The sequence below is a fragment of the Acipenser ruthenus genome, unplaced genomic scaffold (assembly GCF_902713425.1).
Source record: "Acipenser ruthenus unplaced genomic scaffold, fAciRut3.2 maternal haplotype, whole genome shotgun sequence".
Taxonomy (NCBI): Eukaryota; Metazoa; Chordata; class Actinopteri; order Acipenseriformes; family Acipenseridae; genus Acipenser; species Acipenser ruthenus.
The window spans coordinates 1-20,000 of record NW_026708587.1 but is presented as its reverse complement, the minus strand read 5'-3'; the positions used below and the strand labels follow the sequence as shown (position 1 = coordinate 20,000).

Below are 20,000 nucleotides of genomic sequence, written 5' to 3'. Positions count from 1 at the left end.
ATTCCGGAACCCCAGAAGAACGTGACGTCATTCCACGAGCTCGCCCGCCGGAGGAGGAGGAGCGGCGGCTCGGCCAATCACAGCGCGGCCGGCGGCGACAGGGAGCGATCCGATTGGCTCATGGTTTTCTCCCCGGACACGGAGCTCCCTCCCCGGCCGTTCGGAAACGGGAATCAACGGGCTGAGGCGGAGGAGGAAGAGGAGGAGGGGGAGAACAGGAGGAGCAGCCCCCAAAAAGGAGGGTCTCAGGGTGGGTCAAATGTGACCACCTTCAAAGAGCTGAGGCTCCGAAACAAGCAGAACCAGCAGAGACAAAACTGGGGGTCCTGCTCCAGTGACGAAGGGGCGGTCCAGGTGGAGCCGGAAGAGCCCCCGCCTTTCCCCAGCGCCTGGGACCCCTTCCTTGAGGAGGCAGGGGGTTCCGAACCCTCAGCGGCCGCCCAGCCGCCCCCGCCAGCCATCAGCTTTTACTTCCAGACTCCGAGCCAGCCGCCACTGGCCAGGAGGCACTCCCGGCCAGCCCTGCAGCCAATCGCAGAGGGAGCTGCGGAAGACGAGCCCCGCCCCCTGGGGATTCCGCCCGGCGACGGAGAAGGGGAGAGAGGCACTGCGGATGGAGGGAGAGGCAGGGAGAGCCACTCTGCAGGTGAGAACGAGAGAATGTAACATGTAATCTGCCAAATAATAATAAGGGGCAGCAGTGTGGAGTAGTGGTCAGGGCTCTGGACTCTTGACCAGAGGGTCGTGGGTTCAATCCCAGGTGGGGGGACACTGCTGCTGTACCCTTGAGCAAGGTACTTTACCTAGATTGCTCCAGTAAAAACCCAACTGTATAAATGGGGAATTGTATGTAAAATAATGTGATATCTGTATAATGTAAAATAATGTATAATGTGATATCTTGTAACAATTGTAAGTCGCCCTGGATAAGGGCGTCTGCTAAGAAATAAATAAATAAATAATAATAATAATAATAATAATAATAATAATAATAATAATAATAATAATAATAATTAATAAAAGACTACTGAGGGACTCGTTGGAAGCAAGTTTTTATTATTATTATTATTATTTTTATTATTTATGTCTTAGCAGACGAAAGTAAATGGATTCAGAGAAAGGTTGAAATGTTTTTCAGTTTCTGTTTGTATTTCTCTGTTGAGAGGGCTGTCTTGTCAGTCGGTTCCTTTTTGGTAAAACTCTCAGCTCGGAAGCAGCTGCAGTCAGTGGAGATTCTGCAGTCATATCCCCTCCCCCGCCAGAGATGATGTCATAACTGCATCGTTCAATATTAGAGTCTGCAGAGGCTGGGAAAATTCCGGAAAACACCTCTACAGCTCCTGCTCTCTCCCTCCCTCCCTCCTTTCTATCTCCCTCTCTTTCCCTCCTCTCCCCCTCTTTCTCTCTTACATCTTTACCTCCCCTCTCTTTCCCCCTCTCCCTCTCTCCCTACCTCCCTCACACATGTCCCACACCGATAACCTCTAATGATTCTCATAATTGCAGTTACAGTGACATTGACTGCAGTGCTGTGTGTGTGTGTCTCTGTGTGTTTGTCTCAGTGTGTGTGTGTCTCAGTGTGTGTGTCTCTCAGTGTGTGTGTCTCTCAGTGTGTGTGTCTCAGTGTGTGCGTGTCTCAGTGTGTATGTGTCTCAGTGTGTGTGTCTCTCAGTGTGTGTGTCTCAGTGTGTGCGTCTCTCAGTGTGTGCGTGTCTCGGTGTGTGTGTCTCAGTGTGTGTGTCTCAGTGTGCGTCTCTCAGTGTGTATGTGTCTCAGTGTGTGTGTCTCTCAGTGTGCGTGTCTCAGTGTGTGTGTCTCTCAGTGTGTGTGTCTCAGTGTGTGTGTCTCTCAGTGTGTGTGTCTCAGTGTGCGTGTCTCAGTGTGTGCGTCTCTCAGTGTGTGTGTGTCTCAGTGTGTGTGAATCTGTGCTTAAAGAGGAATCAATGCGGTACATCTTTAAGAACAGGGGTGGGCGTGATCAGACGTACCCTGCCAGCCAATCGGAGCTCAACACTGAGCTCTGAGAGTTCTTCAGGAAGTGGGCTGTGTGAAACAGGCAGACTTGTTTGTCTCTGGCTGTGACGGGCTTCAGGTGAGATGTACTGGTTTGTCTGGTTCAGGAATGGGTTTTACCACGCAGGCGTTGCATCGGGAGTGGCTGAAATTAACAGGTTTTTTTTTTACAGTTTCACTGCAGTTGTGAAAAGTTATATTATATTGACTTATTAAGGGATGTGTGTGTGTGTGTGTGTGTGTGTGTGTGTGTGTGTGTGTGTGTGTGTGTCTGTGTGTGTGTGTGTGTCTGTGTGTGTGAGTGTGTGTGTCTGTGTGTGTGTGTCTGTGCGTGCGTGCGTGCGTGCGTGCGTGCGTGTGTGTGTGTGTGTGTGTGTGTGTGTGTGTCTGGTCAGATTTACTTAAAAGAAAACTTTTAGCCAGTAACTGTCATTACTGTGTTGTGTTTAGAAAGGAAGTGATGTCATAGCCCCATGTTTAGACAGGAAGTGATATCAGGGCCCTCCATTCAGCTCACTCTCTCTGTGTCTCTGTGTCTGGGATTACCTGATCTCTCTCTCTCTCTCTCTCTCTGTCTGTCTCTCTCTCTCTCTCTCTCTCTCTCTCTCTCTGATACTAACCTTCTTTCCATCTTTGTTTTTTTCTCCCATCCCTCCATCCCTGTCTGCTTACCTTTCCCTCCACTGTCCTGATGTCTGTCTCTTCCTCCTTCACTCCCTTTAACCACTCACCCCTTCCCTCCCCTTCCTCCTCTCTCTCCTCTTTCTCCCCCTCTCCTTCTCTCCCCTTTCTCTCTCTCTCCCTTCTCTTTCTCTCCCAGCAGTCTCTGCTCCCCCCTCTCCCTACTTCCCCCTCCCTGACCAGACCCACGCTCTGCTGCTCCCCCCAGTACAGTACCATTACCGACACCACCAGCAGCACCTGCTATTCCACCACCCGTCCACCAGGAGGAGCCAGCTGCTGTCCAGCCCAGACGAGTCCACACTCCCAGTCTCCGGGCCCTGGCTTCAGTACCTCTCCGGGCAGCCAGGGGGCGCCCTCCTCTTCACTGACCTCCTCTCTCCCCCCACCCCGCCTCGCCTCTCCCCGATCGGAGCCTACTCCCCCCCTGTCAGGGCCGGCTTGCCCCCCCCGTGCACGGACCTGCCCAGTCTGTGCTGCCCCTTCTTCCCCCGCAGCCGAACCCTGCCCAGCCTGCGAGCCTGCCCAGGGGGGCCCCAGGACGGGGGGCAGGGGTCTGGAGGGAGAGTCCCTGCGGCCGCCTCTCACACGGGCAGAGCGTGTGAACAGCGTAAGAGTTTCAGTGGCCTTGCATTGCAGCCGGACCTGTGTGTGTGTTTCAGGCTGGAGTCATGTTAGTGCTTTCTGTGATATAAGAGATATGATGTGTGATATAGATCAGGGCATAGACTCCTGTTGCATTTTACAGAGAAGACAGCTACAGTATATTGGTGGTAGGAGTGGGATATTTAAACAGATAGATAGATCAGGGATGGGAATAAGGCTCCTGTTACTATTAGTTTATTTAGCAGACGCCTTTATCCAAGGCGACTTACAGAGACTAGGGTGTGTGAACTATGCATCAGCTGCAGAGTCACTTACAACTACGTCTCACCCCGAAAGACGGAGCACAAGGAGGTGAAGTGACTTGCTCAGGGTCACACAATGAGTCAGTGGCTGAGATGGGATTTGAACCGGGGACCAAGCCCTTTTCTTTAACCACTGGACCACACAGCCTCCCGCTGCACAGCAGTGTGATCCAGTCCTGGTTTCACTAGGAGTTTAATAATCAGACACACCTGAGTTTGTTAACTAGACACACTGGGATGGGAGTGGCTCCACTCTGGTGTACCTGCTGTAGTTTAAATATGATTCTGAGAGCTCTATTGGGTACAGTATTTTAAAATTCTAATCCCTCTCTCTCTCTCTCTCCGTCTCTCCCTCTCTCTGGCCCCGCCCCTCTCAGTCGTTCGCAGCCTCTCATTCACCGGACCGCTGCAGGTGGGCGGGACCTGGATGGCCGGTTCCTCGAGGACCCCTCTGGGTGATCAGGAGCTGCCCCTGCTGTGCCTGCAGCAGAAGAGTGGTATGATGATGTCGCTGTGTTGATTTGTATTGATGTATTATTATTATTATTAGTGCAATCTAAACAGGTGGTGATGTCATTGTGATGATGTCACTGTGATGATGTCGCCGTGGTTGCTGGCTGGTTGACTCTCTCTCTCTCTCTCTCTCCTCTCTCTCTCTCTCTCTCTCTCTCTCTCTCTCTCTCTCTCTCTCTCCCTCTCTCTCTCTCTCTCTCTCTCTCCCTCTCCCTCTCTCTCTCTCTCTCTCTCTCTCTCTCTCCCTCTCTCTCTCTCTCTCTCTCTCTCTCTCTCTCTCTCTCTCTCTCAGCTCTGGTGAATGCTGTCAGCTCCGCAGTGGAGGAGATCCTCTCTCACTTCAGCTCGTCACGAACGCTCGTCCAGAAGGTGAGTTCGGGGGGAGAGGGGAGAGGGGGAGACAGGAGAGAGGGTGGGTTTGTTTTGTCTGACATCTGTTTTGACTCCCTATCCCAGGCGCAGTCGGGGGACAGCAGGTTGAACCCCTCTCTCGCCCGACTGGTGCTCCAGGCCCTCTGCCCGGCTCTCCGCTCCCTGCTCTCCGACGGACTCAAGCCCTACCAGAGTGACCTCATCGTGGGCCGCAGGAGGAATTCACCCTGGGGACTGGTGGAGGCCTCCACACGACCAGGTAAATATAAAGAGAGAGAGAGAGAGAGAGAGAGAGAGAGAGAGAGAGAGAGAGACACAAAAACACAGAGACTTGACTCACAAATACTTACTCTCCCTCTCTTTCTCTCTGCTTTCCTTTCCCCCTCTCTCTCTCCTCTCCCCCCTCTCTCTCCTCTCCTCTCCCCCTCTCTCCTCTCCTCTCTCCCCCTCTCTCCTCTCCTCTCCCCCTCTCTCCTCTCCTCTCTCCCCCTCTCTCCTCTCCTCTCCCTCTCTCTCCTCTCCTTTCCCCCTCTCTCTCTCCTCTCTCCTCTCTCTCCTCTCCCCCTCTCTCTCCTCTCTCCTCTCCCCCTCTCTCCTCTCCTCTCCCCCTCTCTCCTCTCCTCTCCCCCCCTCTCTCCTCTCCTCTCCTCTCCTCTCCCCCTCTCTCCTCTCCTCTCCCCCCTCTCTCTCCTCTCCTCTCCCCCTCTCTCCTCTCCTCTCTCTCCAGGCCCCAGTACTCAGGGTCTTCACCTCCTCTCTTCCCGGCTCTGCCAGCTCCCTGAGCTCCGCAACGCAAACAAGAGATTCAATGCCTTCGTCTTCGGACTGCTCAAGTGAGGGGGGCGAGGGGGGAGGGAGGGGAAGCAGGCAGTGTGAGGGGAGGGGTGGGGGGACAGGGATAGAGGGGGGAGGGGTGGGGAGACAGGGATAGAGGGGGAGGGGAGAGAGAGTGAGAGAGGGATAAGTGTTTACGATGCATATCGTCATCCCAGCGATGTCTCCTCTCTGTCTCTCCCCTCAGTCTAAAGCTGCTGGATCACTGGCTGTCTCACCTACAGAGCTCTCAAGGTAAACTGGGCTTATTATTATTATTATTATTATTATTATTATTATTATTATTATTATTATTATTATTATTATTATTATGATGGTGATGGTGATGGTGATGATATAAGAGGTATAGTTTTTGAGGGAAGTGGAGAATGGATTTCTGTATTATAATAAGAGACCCTGTCTGCTGTTTGATGTTTCTCTCGTGACTGACTCCCTTTTGTCTCTGCCCCCCAGACGTGCTGTCAGCTTACTACAGCCCCGCCTCCTTCCTGCGCCTCACATCCTGTCAGCCTCTCTTTGAGGAGCTGTTGCTGCTGCTGCAGCCCCTCTCTCTCCTGACCTTTCACCTCGATCTGCTATTCGAACACCACCACCTCCTGCCAGCCAATCAGGACGGCCGCAGAGCCAGCTCGGCCAATCAGATCCCCAGGGGGTCAGCACCAGCCAATCGGGGGCCAGATGGAAAGGGGACAGCCAATCAGGACAGCCCTGGTTTAGCGAATGGGAGTGAGCACACTGATCGGGGGCCAAAACCCGGCACAGCCAATCCAGCGCCTGGAGGTGGGGCCGGTCCAACCAATCAGAAGCCAGCTAGTAGGAAAGAGGCAGGCAGCAGCGGCCCAGCCAATCAGAGTGTGCTTTTCCCTGTGGAGTGGGAGCTGGGGGGAGCGCCCCCTGGTGCTGGGAGGCCCCTGTCACAGCAGGCAGGGCAAGCTCTTCAGAGCGGCTGGAAGCAGATAGTGCAGTGGGGGGGCGGGCTGGGCCAGAACTGGGCTGGATCGGACCGGGCCAGCAGAATCAGGGCTGGGGAGGGAGAGGTGAGCTGGTGGGACAAGCTCAGCCAGAACCCCTGGGTCTCTCTCTCCCCCACACAGACACAGAACTGGGGCAAGGACCCCCGGAGCTGCACAGAGACACAGTCAGGCACCTCTCCGGACACCCGCGGCACGGACGCAGAGGCCCCGCCCCCCCCGCCCCGACGGGTCAGGCGCGGGTCAGAGGGCGCCGGCGGGGTCGGAGGTGAAAGGGGCTCAGTTCTGGATGCTGGGCAGACTTTTCGGAGCTTCACTGGGGGACAGCAAGCCAGCGACACAGGAGCAGAAACTGCGGTGAGAGAGAGAGACAGAGAGACTGGATACAGGGATGGGAATCAGACTCCCGTTGCACAGCAGTGTGATCCAGTCCTGGTTTCACTGTGAGTTTAATAATCAGACACACCTGAGCTTGTTACCTAGACACACTGGGGCTGATCAAGCTGGTAGCAGTGAAACCTGGACTGGGTGACACTGCTGTGCAACAGGAGTCTGATTCCCATCCCTGATCTATCTGTCTGTCTAAATATCCCACAACTACTGTAGCTGTCTTCTCTATAAAATCACAGCTGTCTGTTAGTGACCAGTCTGTCTGTCTGTCTGTCCGTCTGTCCCCCTCAGCCGTCCGTCCAGCTGGCTCTCTCCGAGCGCTTCTGTTCTGAGGGCGATTCGGACCGGCGCCGCAACCCAGCGAGGAGGAGAGGGGTCTGGACCAGAGACCAGCCCGAAGCGGACCGACACACAGAACCCAGGACTCAGGTAAGCACCCCTGTGTGCTCAATACAGCTCTCAGAATCACGCCTCAACTCTGCAGTTCTGCCGAGTTTAGCATCCCCTTGTAGAATGAACTCCCTCAGCTTCATAGAGTCCAATGAAAGCTGCTGAATAATGTTCCCTTGTTAACATATTGAATTCCACCCCCTCTATATAGAATGAACTCCCTCAGCTTCATAGAGTCCAATGAAAGCTGCTGAATAATGTTCCCTTGTTAACATATTGAATTCCACCCCCTCTATATAGAATGAACTCCCTCAGCTTCATAGAGTCCAATGAAAGCTGCTGAATAATGTTCCCTTGTTAACATATTGAATTCCACCCCCTCTATATAGAATGAACTCCCTCAGCTTCATAGAGTCCAATGAAAGCTGCTGAATAATGTTCCCTTGTTAACATATTGAATTCCACGATTATGGCTTCCTTCTAGATGATGCAAAACTTTTTCAGAGTGTAGCCGTTCTCTATAAACAAATATATTTGTGTTTCATTTTTGCGTTTAACACATTTTTCTGCTTTGTGGTTCTCCTTTCGGGGGGGGGGGGGGGGTACAGAGTCTGTGTTCATGCTTGTCTCGTTACCCACAGGGCCGTGCGCACGCTGTGTGATTACCAGGGCTCGGGGGCGGAGCTTAGCTTCAGGAAGGGGGAGGAGCTTCCCCTGGTGGGGGCCGTGGACGAGGAGTGGATCCGCTGTCGCCAAGGAGACCGCGAGGGGCTGGTTCCCATTGGCTTCGCCTCCCTGATCATGTGACGTGGGCCCAGTAGAGCAATGCCATTGTGTGTGTATAGAGAGAGAGAGAGAGAGAGAGAGAGAGAGAGAGAGAGAGAGAGGGAGGCAGCATTCTCATATCTAATGCTTCAATTGAACACCTGCTATTTAAAGATGCACACAGCTGTGCAGCGTGTAGACCCAGCTGGTAGAGGCAGCCCTGCTTGTGTTGCTGCTGTGAGGAATGATGCAGCTGCTGTAATTATTAATAAACACCAACCTGCTCCTGAAGAGAGGCTCCAGGCATTGCTTTGTGTGTGCGTGTGTGTCTGTTTGTGTGTGTTTGTGTCTTTGTCTGTGTGTGTGTGGTTATGTGATGAAAACAGTGACGTAGTACCACTCCCTAAACACTGGGTGGCAGCAGACTCTTATTTGCACCAGCAACATTATCACTGACCCCTCCGTTTAAAGGAGCGCTGACCATCTTTAAAATCCATTCTCTCACCTCTTATTAGCTTTATTAACATTATCACTGACCCCTCCCTTTAAAGGAGCGCTGACCATCTTTAAAATCCATGCTGTCACCTCTTATTAGCTTTATTAACATTATCACTGGGTACCGTGATGAAACTTGCTTTCAAACTGAGATTTAAAAAGCAAGCTTGTGAATTGAAAGCAGGGCTGGAGCAGACTGAGGAACGGGTACGAGCAATGACGGACTGGGTGAACCGGAACACCGGCCGAAGGCTGGGCAGCGCTGACTGTGCGGAGACGCCGTCGCCTCTGCCGGTGCCGCTTGTGTGTTTGTAATGAATGCGCTCTCGTATCCCGTCTTCGGTTGCAGTTCTGAGACACCAAAAAACAAAACAAAACAAAAACGATACAAGACTGCATCTGTGTTGAGAAGATTAAACCGCACTGAGACTGACTCCAGCAACATCCACTGACTGAAACGCGGTTCAAACTGCCCACCAGTTCAGCCACCTGGACCAAGAAGAAACGTCATTAGACCGACAGACTCACATTACACGACATTTTTGACTGAGACTATGACTGTGAAATTTCTTCAGGGTGCAAAATATTTTATATCTATGATTTACTGTATATATATATATAAATCAATGTTTGGATTCAAACACAGGCTCCCTTGAGAAATATATGTACAACATATCGAAACGTTGGGCAGCTGGCTCTTTGAGCTAATATATATATATATATATATATATATATATATATATATATATATATATATATATATATATATATTTATTTATTTATTTATTTATTTATTAATTAATTAATTAATTAATTAATTAATTAATTAATTAATTAATTAATTAATAAATACTAATGCTTTCTTGCATACATCTCGCTGTTGCATTGATCCCGGGCGTGCCCTGTCTGTTTATTATTAGCGGCTCCCCTCACGGAGTTTTGCCCGCTCTGCTGTGCCAGTCTGCCCCGGGTATGCAACACGCAAGCCCTGGAGCGGAGAGCGACGCCGCAGCCCTGTAGCTATGGCAACAGGGCGCCTGCATACCACAGTGCTCGTTGCCATGGACGCAGGGCTCCCAGGTACCAGGCTATAAAAGAAACAAGCACCAGGGGGTCACACATGGAGATTAGATAAAGGGGCATTCAGAACAGAAAATAGGAGGCACTTTTTTACACAGAGAATCGTGAGGGTCTGGAACCAACTCCCCAGTAATGTTGTTGAAGCCTATAAAAAAGGCTAACAAGATGCTTGGATATATTGTGAAAAGAGTTGAATTTAAATCAAGGGAAGTAATGTAAAAACTTTACAATGCATTAGTAAGACCTCACCTAGAATATTGTGTTCAGTTCTGGTCACCTCGTTACAAAAAGAATTTTGCTGCTCTAGAAAGAGTGCAAAGAAGAGCGACCAGAATTATCCCGGGTTTAAAAGGCATGTCGTATGAAGACAGGCTAAAAGAATTGAATCTATTCAGTCTTGAACAAAGAAGACTACGCCGTGATCTGATTCAAGCATTCAGAATCCTAAAAGCTATAGACAATGTCGACCCAGGGGACTTCTTTGACTTGAAAAAAGAAAAAAGGACCAGGGGTCACAAATGGAGATTAGATAAAGGGGCACTCAGAACAGAAAATAGGAGGCACTTTTTTACACAGAGAATTGTGAGGGTCTGGAACCAACTCCCCAGTAATGTTGTTGAAGCTGACACCCTGGGATCCTTCAAGAAGCTGCTTGATGAGATTCTGGGATCAATAAGCTGCTAACAAACCAAACGAGCAAGATGGGCTGAATGGAGCCTCCTCTCGTTTGGAAACTTTCTTATGTTCTTATATATACACACGCACACGCACACGCACACACGCACTCACGCACACGCACACGCACACGCACACGCACACAAATTCAATAAACACACTAAGTTTTGAAAAAAAAAACCCTCTCCATTTATTATCCAGCGTCATCACGGACACGCAGGCGCAGTCCTTGCGTTCTTCCCGGTGTTGTTTTTTTTATTATTATTTTTTGTATTTCTTTTTTTAAGCAATCACATCCAATGTTAAAATCCGTAATACATCATTTACAAAGATTAAAGTTTTAAAAAAAAGACTCGTCTGTTTCTAAGATGCGGTTTCACCTGTGGGTGCGTGTGCGTGCGTGCGTGCGTGCGTGCGTGTTTATAAAAAGGGAATCTGTATTACTTCATCATCAGCAGCATTTCATCCAGAAGGAGGGTTAGAATCGACTTGCAGTTTAGCAACAGGGTATGCTTTTATTAAAAAACACACACAAAATCTATACAATAAAATAAAAACAAAAAAAAAATCATTTCAGAATTGAAAATACAATCATAATCATAATCATAATAATAATAATAATAATAATAATAATAATAATAATAATAATATTTAAGCGTCTAAAATAATTCTTCCAATAACATTCCATTATCTAAACTAGTGTTCTGTTTTTTTTCAGTTTGTTTTGTTCTGTTTTTTTTTCCTACTGAGGTTTAAAAGCATATGTTGTATTTATTCAGTTTAGTGTCTGACCCGCGTCTCTCTCTCTCTCTCTCTGCGACGCGTTTTGAAACACAGAAATGTGTTCGCGCGTCTCTACAGAAATCTCAGAGTATTTCACTCTCTCTCTCTCTGAACAGCACAAGGAAATCCACGCACCCGAGCCGCTTCAAACTGCATTACTGATATAGAATAACGATACAAAAAAACGAAGAAAAATCACTTGGTTTGCAAATATGAATTTTTAATTATATATATATATATATATATATATATATATATATATATATATATATATATATATATATATATATATATTAGCTCAAAGAGCCAGCTGTGATCTAATGTTAGAATCATATATGTGTGTATATATAATGTGTGTATATATGTGTATATATACACACGCACACACGCACACGCATTCATCTTTGCAGACTAAGTGATTATTTTTTTCAAATTATGCAGTAGCTGTAATTATTATTTTTTTTAATTTTTTTTTTTTTTTTTTACAAAAAAAAAAAACAAGTTTGAAATAATACAACAACAACGGAGAGGGTAAGAAAAACGACAATTATACCTGCAGCCACGATAATACTATTAATAACAATTATAATACGATTAACAACACCAATATCAACACTCGTAGTAATAATAATAATAATAATAATAATAACATTATTATAATACATAGCGTTCCAATATAAAAGGCGCCGCGCAGGCGCTCTTATGTACACGAATCATCTACACAGAGAGCGTGGCACGTCATTCGAATGGGACGTCATCGTCGTCATTCACAATATTTCAAACACCACACGCTGGATGCACGTTTACCAAACGCTGACCTTTACAAGAAAACTTAAAAAATAAAACCTTTTTTTTTTTTGTCTTCGTTATTTTGTTTGAGGGATTTGTGACACACACAAAAAAAGAGAGCCCTTTTTTAAAAATCGGTATCCGAATAAACAGCTGCATCTGCGTGCGTGTGTGTGTGTGCGTGCGTGTGTCCGTGCGTGCGTGCGTGCGTGCGTGCGTTTGCCCTTCATGATCCCAGGATGAAATGAAATGCCGGAGGGTATTGAAAGTTCTTCGCTGGAGCAGCGTGGCGCTCGGGGAGCTGGTCAGCTGTAGTGTTTCGTTTCGTTTCGTTTCGTTTCGTTTCGTTTCGTTTCGTTTTTAATCTGCAGTGTACCGCAAAGCTGCTGAAACTCTCTCAGGCCCAGAAGGCAAACGCTTTTTATTTAGAATATATTTTTCACATCCTTTTGTCTGTCTGTCAGTCAAGTCCTCTTCAGAAACTGTTCCTCTCCCAGACTGTGAAGTCCAGCGAGCTGGCTGTGTGTTTCTTGCAGAAGTCTGCCTGTGGAATGGATCCTTACAAATCATTGTGTGGGTGTTTTTTTTTTCCTTATTTTGAATTTGGTTTGTTTTGTACGAGTCACTGCAGACATTAAAAAAAATAAATAAATAAACAAACAAACAGACGATTAAAAAAAAAAAAGTAGAAAAAGAAATCAAATAAAATCATCCTCAACAAATGACATCCTAGCCATGGTTAATAATACTAATAATAATACTACTACTACTACTAATAATAATAATAATAATAATAATAATAATAATAATAATAATAATAACAACAACAACAATAATAATAATGATACTAAAACTAATGATAATAACAGTATTACTTTGCAAAGCTTTTGTTGAGAGTTTGATCAGCCCCCAGTGTGTCCAGGAAACAAGCTCAGGTGTGTGTGATTATGAAACCAGGCCCGGATCACACTGCTCTGTACCGGGAGCCTCAGTCCTCTCCCTGTATCTATCATTATCATTATCATTATCATTATTAAAAGCAAGCTTCTTTTGGTGTCTGTTTGACAGTCTCCACACCTTCACACAACGATGGCATCAGCTTTGAAAGATACGCCGTCACGGAAAGCACACGCACACGCCTTCCCGCGTGACAGAGAGAGAAGGGGGCGTGGGCTGGTGGCAGCGACCGCAGTCCACGGTTCAAACCCAGGCTTGGAGAGTCTCTCTCTCTCTCTCTCTCTCTCTCTCTCCCTCTCTTTGTTTTCTCCTCTCGTTCCTTCGCGTTTGTTCCGATTCCCGGCTCGCCGCTCCGGGTTCGGGCTCAGGCCCCGCCCCCTTTGCGGTGACCTCACTTCCTGTAGCTGGCTCTGCCCCTCCCCCCCCGCAGTGACCTCACTTCCTGTAGCTGGCTCCGTCTCCTATTCCCAGGGTTCTCCTGCGCAGCTTCCGACCCGAGCCTTCCTCCAGGAGATAGGTGACATCGATCACTGAGAGAGAGGAAGGGGGAATTAAAGCACCAAACACATTAAAAAGACCCAAAACACTGTGTGGAGAGGAGAGTCCTCTTTCCTATACTGCTGGAGCGCTCTGCAGTGTCGAGAGGGGAGTCCTCTTTACTATACTGCTAGAGCGCTCTGCAGTGTCGAGAGGGGAGTTCTCTTTCCTATACTGCTAGAGCGCTCTGCAGTGTTGAGAGTGGAGTTCTCTTTCCTATACTGCTAGAGCGCTCTGCAGTGTCGAGAGGGGAGTCCTCTTTCCTATACTGCTAGAGCGCTCTGCAGTGTGGAGAGGGGAGTTCTCTTTCCTGTACTGCTAGAGCGCTCTGCAGTGTCGAGAGGGGAGTTCTCTTTCCTATACTGCTAGAGCGCTCTGCAGTGTCGAGAGGGGAGTTCTCTTTCCTATACTGCTAGAGCGCTCTGCAGTGTCGAGAGGGGAGTCCTCTTTCCTATACTGCTAGAGCGCTCTGCAGTGTCGAGAGGGGAGCTCTCTTTCCTATACTGCTAGAGCGCTCTGCAGTGTTGAGAGGGGAGTTCTCTTTCCTATACTGCTAGAGCGCTCTGCAGTGAAGTATCCCCTGCCTGTTGTTCTGCTCTCTCTCTCTCTCTCTCTCTCTCTCTCTCTCTCTCTCTCTCTCTCACCATTCTTCCCAGGGATCCTGTGCAGCAGGTGAAGCAATATCTTGTTCAGCCGCTCTCTCTGAGCCCCCCTCCTCTCACTGGGGGGTCCGAGCTCCAGTAAGGGGGCCTCCCTCTCCCTCTCTCCCTCCTCCTCCTCCTCCTCCTCTGGCCGCCGCTCCCTCTCTTCCTCCTCCTCCTCCTCTTCCTCTTCCTCAGCTCCTTGCTGCTGGTCCTGTCTGGGAGGGCGCTCTTTCTCTCTCTCCCTCTCCCTCTCTCTTTCGCTCCCCCTCTCCGTCTCTGCCTCACCCCCGGCCACCACTGTCTCCTCAAGCCTGGGCCTTGCCTCGCCCCCCAGCCCCATTTCGTCCAGCGCTGGTGGGGGCTCCTCCTCACACGCTCCCCCCACCGTCTCCTTGCACCCCAGTTTGGGTCTCTCGCTTTTCCACGATGATCTGAGAGAGAGAGAGAGAGAGAGAGGGAGAGAGACGCACAATTAACTGGGAGGGAGGAGAGACCCCAGGGTGAGTTTCACAAGGCACTGCCAGCACTGAGCAGGGCGCATCCAACCCCTTAAAATTGTTTTTTTTAAAAACCAACAGACAGGAATAAAAGCACTGAATTGAAGTCCCTCACCTTCCTCCGTTGCGCTTGTAGTTGTCCGGAACGTAGTGAGGCTGGAGAGAGAGAGAGAGAGAGAGAGAGAGAGAGAGAGAGAGAGAGAGAGGAGAGATAAGTTATTATAGAGGTATGCTGTACAGATGTACAGGTGTGTTGGGCAGGTGTGTTGTGCAGGTGTGTTGTACAGGTGTATTGTACAGGTGTGCTGTACAGGTGTTCAGGTGTGTTGTACAGGTGTATTGTGCAGGTGTACAGGTGTGCTGTACAGGTGTATTGTACAGGTGTGCTGTACAGGTGTATTATGCAGGTGTATTATGCAGGTGTATTGTGCTGGTGTTGTACACAGTGTGTTGTACAGGTGTGTTGTACAGGTGTACAGGTGTATTGTGCTGGTGTGTTGTACAGGTGTGTTGTACAGGTGTACAGGTGTGTTGTACAGGTGTGTTGTACAGGTGTACAGGTGTGTTGTACGGGTGTATTGTGCAGGTGTATTGTGCTGGTGTGTTGTACAGGTGTGCTGTACAGGTGTATTGTACAGGTGTGCTGTACAGGTGTTCAGGTGTGTTGTACAGGTGTATTGTGCAGGTGTACAGGTGTGCTGTACAGGTGTATTGTACAGGTGTGCTGTACAGGTGTATTATGCAGGTGTATTATGCAGGTGTAATGTGCTGGTGTATTGTGCTGGTGTATTGTACAGGTGTATTTTACAGGTGTGTTGTGCAGGTGTACAGGTGTATTGTGCTGGTGTGTTGTACAGGTGTGTTGTACAGGTGTACAGGTGTGTTGTACAGGTGTACAGGTGTGTTGTACAGGTGTATTGTGCAGGTGTATTGTGCTGGTGTGTTGTACAGGTGTATTGTACAGGTGTGTTGTACAGGTGTATTATGCAGGTGTAATGTGCTGGTGTATTGTGCTGGTGTATTGTACAGGTGTATTTTACAGGTGTGTTGTACAGGTGTACAGGTGTATTGTGCAGGTGTATTGTACAGGTGTGTTGTACAGGTGTATTGTGCAGGTGTATTGTACAGGTGTGCTGTACAGGTGTGTTGTATCTCTTACCGAGAAGTCCCTCTTGGGCGCCAGTCTCTTGGGGAAGTGGTGAATGCGTAGGACTTGGTGCAGACGGGGTAGCGGTTGCGGTGGATCTTGTAGAAGAGGTGAGCAGACTTGTCGAGCCGGTAATCACAGATATACACGTCCTGCTCCTTCACTCCCTTGGGCCGGCCTGAGACACACACACACGGGGAGTCACACACGCATGCCTCACCTGTGCAATACGTGTACACAGGTGTGTACAGCTGTGCATTGTACAAGTGTATTGTATGGGTGTAGCTTTTGTTGTCGGTGTACAGGTGTATTGTATTGTACAGTACATGTGTATTGTATTGTACTGTACAGGTGTGTTGTACTGTATTGTACAGGTGTATTGTATTGTACAGGTGTACTAAACAGTACAGGTGTATTGTACAGTATAGGTGTATTGTATTGTACAGGTGTATTGTATTGTACAGTACAGGTGTATTGTATTGTACAGGTGTATTGTATTGTACTGTACAGGTGTGTTGTACAGTACAGGTGTGTTGTACTGTACAGGTGCAGCCTCACCCTTGCAGTAGGTGTAGAGGTCGAGCATGCAGCAGGTCCCCACCACGGCCTCCAGGGGGATGATCTCGTACAGCGGCACGCGGAACAGCTCATTGTGGTAGAAACGCCGCGACGGAGAGTGGTGCGTCTCGTGGGGGCGGAAATAATGGTGTCCGAAAGCAAAGCGCTCCCCCCTGAGACGGAGAGAGAGTGGGGGAGGGAGAGAGAGGTGAGAGGGGAGGAGGGGGAAGAGAGACATGAGTCAGTCACAGGGCACCTTCCATTAAGGATATCCCCTACTCCTCCCCCTCCCCCCGTCACTCACTTCTTGTTTTTCCAGTTTCTCTCCCCTCTCCTCTCCTCTCCTCTCACTCCCCCCTCACTCACTTCTTGTTTTTCCAGTTTCTCTCCCCTCTCCTCTCCTCTCCCCTCTCCTCTCCTCTCCCTCCCCCCTCACTCACTTCTTGTTTTTCCAGTTTCTCTCCCCCTCTCCCCTCCCCCCTCCCCTCCCCTCTCCTCTCCTCTCCCTCCCCCTAACTCACTTCTTGTTTTTCCAGTTTCTCCCCTCCCCTCCCCTCCCCCTCACTCACTTCTCGTTCTTTCCACAGTTTCTCGATGCGAAGATGTCCAGTTTGTCCCGGTTGAGGTGTGAGAGGAGTCGGTAGGACTGTCGGACTGGCTGTCCGTCTGGAGCACGCCGACTGTCCCTCATGAGATACACGCAGTCCCCTGCACAGCGACACACACAGGGGCAGGTGTTCAGGGCCGTGACAGGTGTATTGTACAGGTGTGTGTTGTACAGGTGTATTGTGCAGGTGTATTGTGCAGGTGTGTACAGGTGTGTGTTGTACAGGTGTATTTTGCAGTTTTTTTGTACAGGTGCAATGCACATGTGTTGTGCAGGTGTGTATTGTAGAGGTGTGTTTTGTACAGGTGTGTTCAGGTGTGTATTGTACAGGTGTGTATTCTACAGGTGTATTGTGTAGGTGTGTATTGTAGAGGTGTATTGTACAGGTGAATTGTACAGGTGTGTATTGCAGAGGTGTATTGTACAGGTGTGTATTGTACAGGTGTGTTCAGGTGTGTATTCTACAGGTGTATTGTGCAGGTGTGTATTGTAGCGGTATATTGTGTAGGTGTGTATTGTAGAGGTGTGTACAGGTGTGTATTGTGCAGGTGTGTACAGGTGTGTATTGTACAGGTGTATTGTGCAGGTGTGTATTGTAGCGGTATAGTGTGTAGGTGTGTATTCTACAGGTGTGTACAGGTGTGTTGTGCAGGTGTGTACAGGTGTGTATTGTACAGGTGTATTGTACAGGTGTATTGTGCTCTTAGTGGTTTTGGGAGGGGTACAGGTGTATTGTACCTTTGCAGTAGACGTTTAGGTGTGTTTTTTGGAGGGAGGGGGTACGTACCCTGGCGCAGCAGCAGCCTGTCCCGCAGCAGGCAGATGTGGTAAACAAAGCCGGGCTGAGCGTAGCTGGGCTGGGGGATCATGGGCACCTCCTGGGACAGCACCCCAAAAACAGAACAGAAACACACTGATCACAACCTGACCCCAAAACACACAGAGAAAACAGCGACAACAACATCCAGGAATACTGCTGGGAGAGAGAGAGAGGAGAGAGAGGAGGAGAGAGGGGAGAGAGGAGGAGAGAGGGGAGAGAGGAGGAGAGAGGAGGAGAGAGGGGAGGAGGTCAGGGAGAGGGGAGGGGAGAGGAGGAGAGGGGGGAGAGAGGAGGAGAGGGAGGTCAGGGGAAAGATCAGGGGAGAGAGGGGAAGGGAGAGAAGGAGAAGGGGGAGAGAGGAGGAGAGAGTGGAAGAAGGTCAGAGGGGAGGGGAGGGGAGGGGAGATGGGGTCAGTTACCTTGTCCACCGGTCGAGGGTCGCACTGCTCACACAGATAGTGCCCCACGTCTGCATTCACCCCCATACAGTCACAATGCTGCCACACCTGCAGAATGAGAGAGAGGAGAGGAGTGAGAGAAAGAGGGAGAAGGGGGGTGGAGAGGCCACAGTCTGGCATGGCAAAGCAAGACCGCTCCACACACTGCAGTCACTGCAGCGCAGCTGCCAACCCCCTCCCCCTCCCTCCTCTCCTCTATCCTCTCTACCCACCCCCTCCCCTCCTATATCCTCTCCACCCCTCCCCTCCCTTCCCCTCCCCCTCCCCTTCCCCCTCCCCTCCTCTCCTCTATCCTCTCTACCCTCCTCCCCTCCCCTCCTCTCCTCTATCCTCTCTACCCCCTCTCCTCTCTACCCCCTCCCCTCCCCTCCCCTCCTCTCCTCTATCCTCTCTACCCCCCCTCCCCTCCCCTCCCCTCCCCTCCCCCTCCTCTCCCTCTATCCTCCTACCCCCCTCCCCCTCCCCTCCCCTCCTCTCCTCTATCCTCTCTACCCCCCTCCTCTCTCTACCCCCCCTCCTCTCCCCTCCCCTCCCCTCCTCTATCCTCTCCTCTCCCTCACCATACACTTCTCGCACTGTATCATCAGCCCCTCCTCTCCTCCTCCTCTCCTCTCCTCTCCTCTCCCTCCTCTCCTCTCCTCACCATACACTTCTCGCACTGTATCATCAGCCCCTCCTCTCCTCTCCTCTCCCCTCCTCTCCTCTCCCTCTCTCCTCTCCCCTCCTCTCCTCTCCTCTCCCTCTCCCCTCCTCTCCTCTCCTCTCCTCTCTCTCCTCACCATACACTTCTCGCACTGTATCATCAGCCCCTCATCCTTGTACAGTCCGCAGATGCAGCGGATGACGTCGTCGTCATCGCGGTCGTGTGAGGAGGAGGAGGAGGGGGGTCCTTCTCGCAGAGCGAGGCCTCGCTGCCGTCCGCCTCGCTGCCCGTCTCGCCCACGATCTCGTCGATCTGCCACGGCGGACTCGTGGCGGCGCTGTAATACGCCTTCCGCAGCCGTGACACGCCACGACCCGCTGGGGACCTGCGACCGTAGTACCGCTGAGAGGGAGAGAGGAGGCTTTTAAAACCATCGTTACTGTATCTAAATAATGTGATGCAGGAGGAGGAGAGAGAGGGAGGGGGAGGAGGAGAGGGGGGGCTTTTAAAACCATCGTTACTGTATCTAAATAATGTGATGCAGGAGGAGGAGAGAGAGGGAGGGGGAGGAGGAGAGGGGGGGGCTTTTAAAACCATCGTTACTGTATCTAAATAATGTGATGCAGGAGGAGGAGAGAGAGGGAGGGGGAGGAGGAGAGGGGGAGGAGGAGGAGAGGGGAGTGAGGGGGGAGAGGGGGAGGAGGAGAGGGGAGTGAGGGGGGGAGAGGGGGAGAGGCAGGGGGAGGAGGAGAGGGGAGTGAGGGGCGAGAGGGGAGGAGGAGGAGGAGAGGGAGGGGGAGGAGGAGAGGGGAGTGAGGGGGGAGAGGGGGAGAGGGGGGTGCACCTCTGCGTTCCTGAACACTTTCAGCATGTCCGTGTCGAAGGCCTCCACTGTCTTGTAGAATCCGGTCAGGATCTGCTTCTCGATCGTCAGGAGATCCAGTGGATCCGTGATCTTCTCGTAGTAATCCGATTCCTGCGGGACAACGCGGACAGGGACAGGGACAGGGACAGGGCTGGGAATGAGTCCTGGTATCCCACCTCTCCCACCAAGATACTGCAGCCAATGACTATCTATCTGCAGCTGTCTCCTCTGTAAAATGAGCTGAGAACAACCTCCTTCAACCAACAACTATCTATCTATCTACAGTGAGGGGAAATAATGATATAATATAATAATAATAATAATAATAATAATAATAATAATAATAATGATAATAATAATAATAATAATAATAAGATTCTTTACTTCTTCCTGGAGGGGCAGATTGAGCAGTGGGGGTGGCCAGAGTCTGGTTGGTGGAATCTGTGAAGGAGAGAGAGAGAGAGAGAGAGAGAGAGAGAGAGAACGTTTTTTTTTTTAATATCCAGGGCCCCTCACCCCTCTCCACCTCACCTCTATCCCTCTCTCCCTCCCTCTCCACCCTCCCTTGTAGGAGGTGATCATGTCGCAGGACCCTCTCCCCCTTCCCC

General features: G+C 50.1%; 2 protein-coding genes across 5 annotated transcripts in view; one reads left to right on the top strand and one right to left on the bottom strand.

The window, feature by feature from the left end:
• LOC117395636 (AP-4 complex accessory subunit RUSC1) overlaps positions 1 to 8,359 on the top strand; it is an 11,659-nt gene extending 3,300 nt beyond the window's left edge. For 2 of the 4 annotated variants that reach the window (XM_059021402.1, XM_059021401.1), the window contains exons 2-11: positions 1 to 646; positions 2,834 to 3,304; positions 3,980 to 4,099; positions 4,408 to 4,484; positions 4,572 to 4,746; positions 5,215 to 5,320; positions 5,509 to 5,555; positions 5,775 to 6,649; positions 6,974 to 7,111; positions 7,714 to 8,359. The exon at positions 1 to 646 is cut by the window's left edge and continues 1,874 nt beyond it. In XM_059021402.1, coding sequence (XP_058877385.1) covers positions 1 to 646; positions 2,834 to 3,304; positions 3,980 to 4,099; positions 4,408 to 4,484; positions 4,572 to 4,746; positions 5,215 to 5,320; positions 5,509 to 5,555; positions 5,775 to 6,649; positions 6,974 to 7,111; positions 7,714 to 7,734 — 2,676 coding nt within the window. In that variant the 3' untranslated portion in view covers positions 7,735 to 8,359. The remainder of the gene's footprint in view (positions 647 to 2,833; positions 3,305 to 3,979; positions 4,100 to 4,407; positions 4,485 to 4,571; positions 4,747 to 5,214; positions 5,321 to 5,508; positions 5,556 to 5,774; positions 6,650 to 6,973; positions 7,112 to 7,713) is intronic. The other 2 variants (XM_059021403.1, XM_059021405.1) reach the window with 2 other exon arrangements.
• A 2,217-nt stretch (positions 8,360 to 10,576) lies between these two features.
• On the bottom strand, positions 10,577 to 18,837 carry LOC131734611 (histone-lysine N-methyltransferase ASH1L-like). The gene is made up of 9 exons (XM_059021407.1): positions 18,664 to 18,837; positions 17,846 to 17,932; positions 17,394 to 17,484; positions 16,569 to 16,707; positions 16,000 to 16,172; positions 15,454 to 15,619; positions 14,410 to 14,450; positions 13,798 to 14,228; positions 10,577 to 13,146 (listed from the first exon to the last, which is right to left on the bottom strand). Exons 1-8 carry the CDS (start codon positions 18,685 to 18,687, stop codon positions 13,843 to 13,845), a joined length of 1,107 nt encoding a protein of 368 aa, XP_058877390.1. The 5' UTR covers positions 18,688 to 18,837; the 3' UTR covers positions 10,577 to 13,146; positions 13,798 to 13,842.
• Between the last annotated feature and the right edge of the window lie 1,163 nt (positions 18,838 to 20,000).

Excerpts from the sequence above, each read along its gene's own strand:
- LOC131734611 (XM_059021407.1), bottom strand. The coding sequence starts at position 18,687 with ATGATACAGTGCGAGAAGTGTATG. Across the intron at positions 17,485-17,845 it reads ACCCTCGACCGGTGGACAAG|GAGGTGCCCATGATCCCCCA; the intron begins GTAACTGACCCC and ends GTGCTGTCCCAG. Across the intron at positions 14,451-15,453 it reads CGCCCAAGAGGGACTTCTCG|CCTCACTACGTTCCGGACAA; the intron begins GTAAGAGATACA and ends CTCTCTCTCCAG.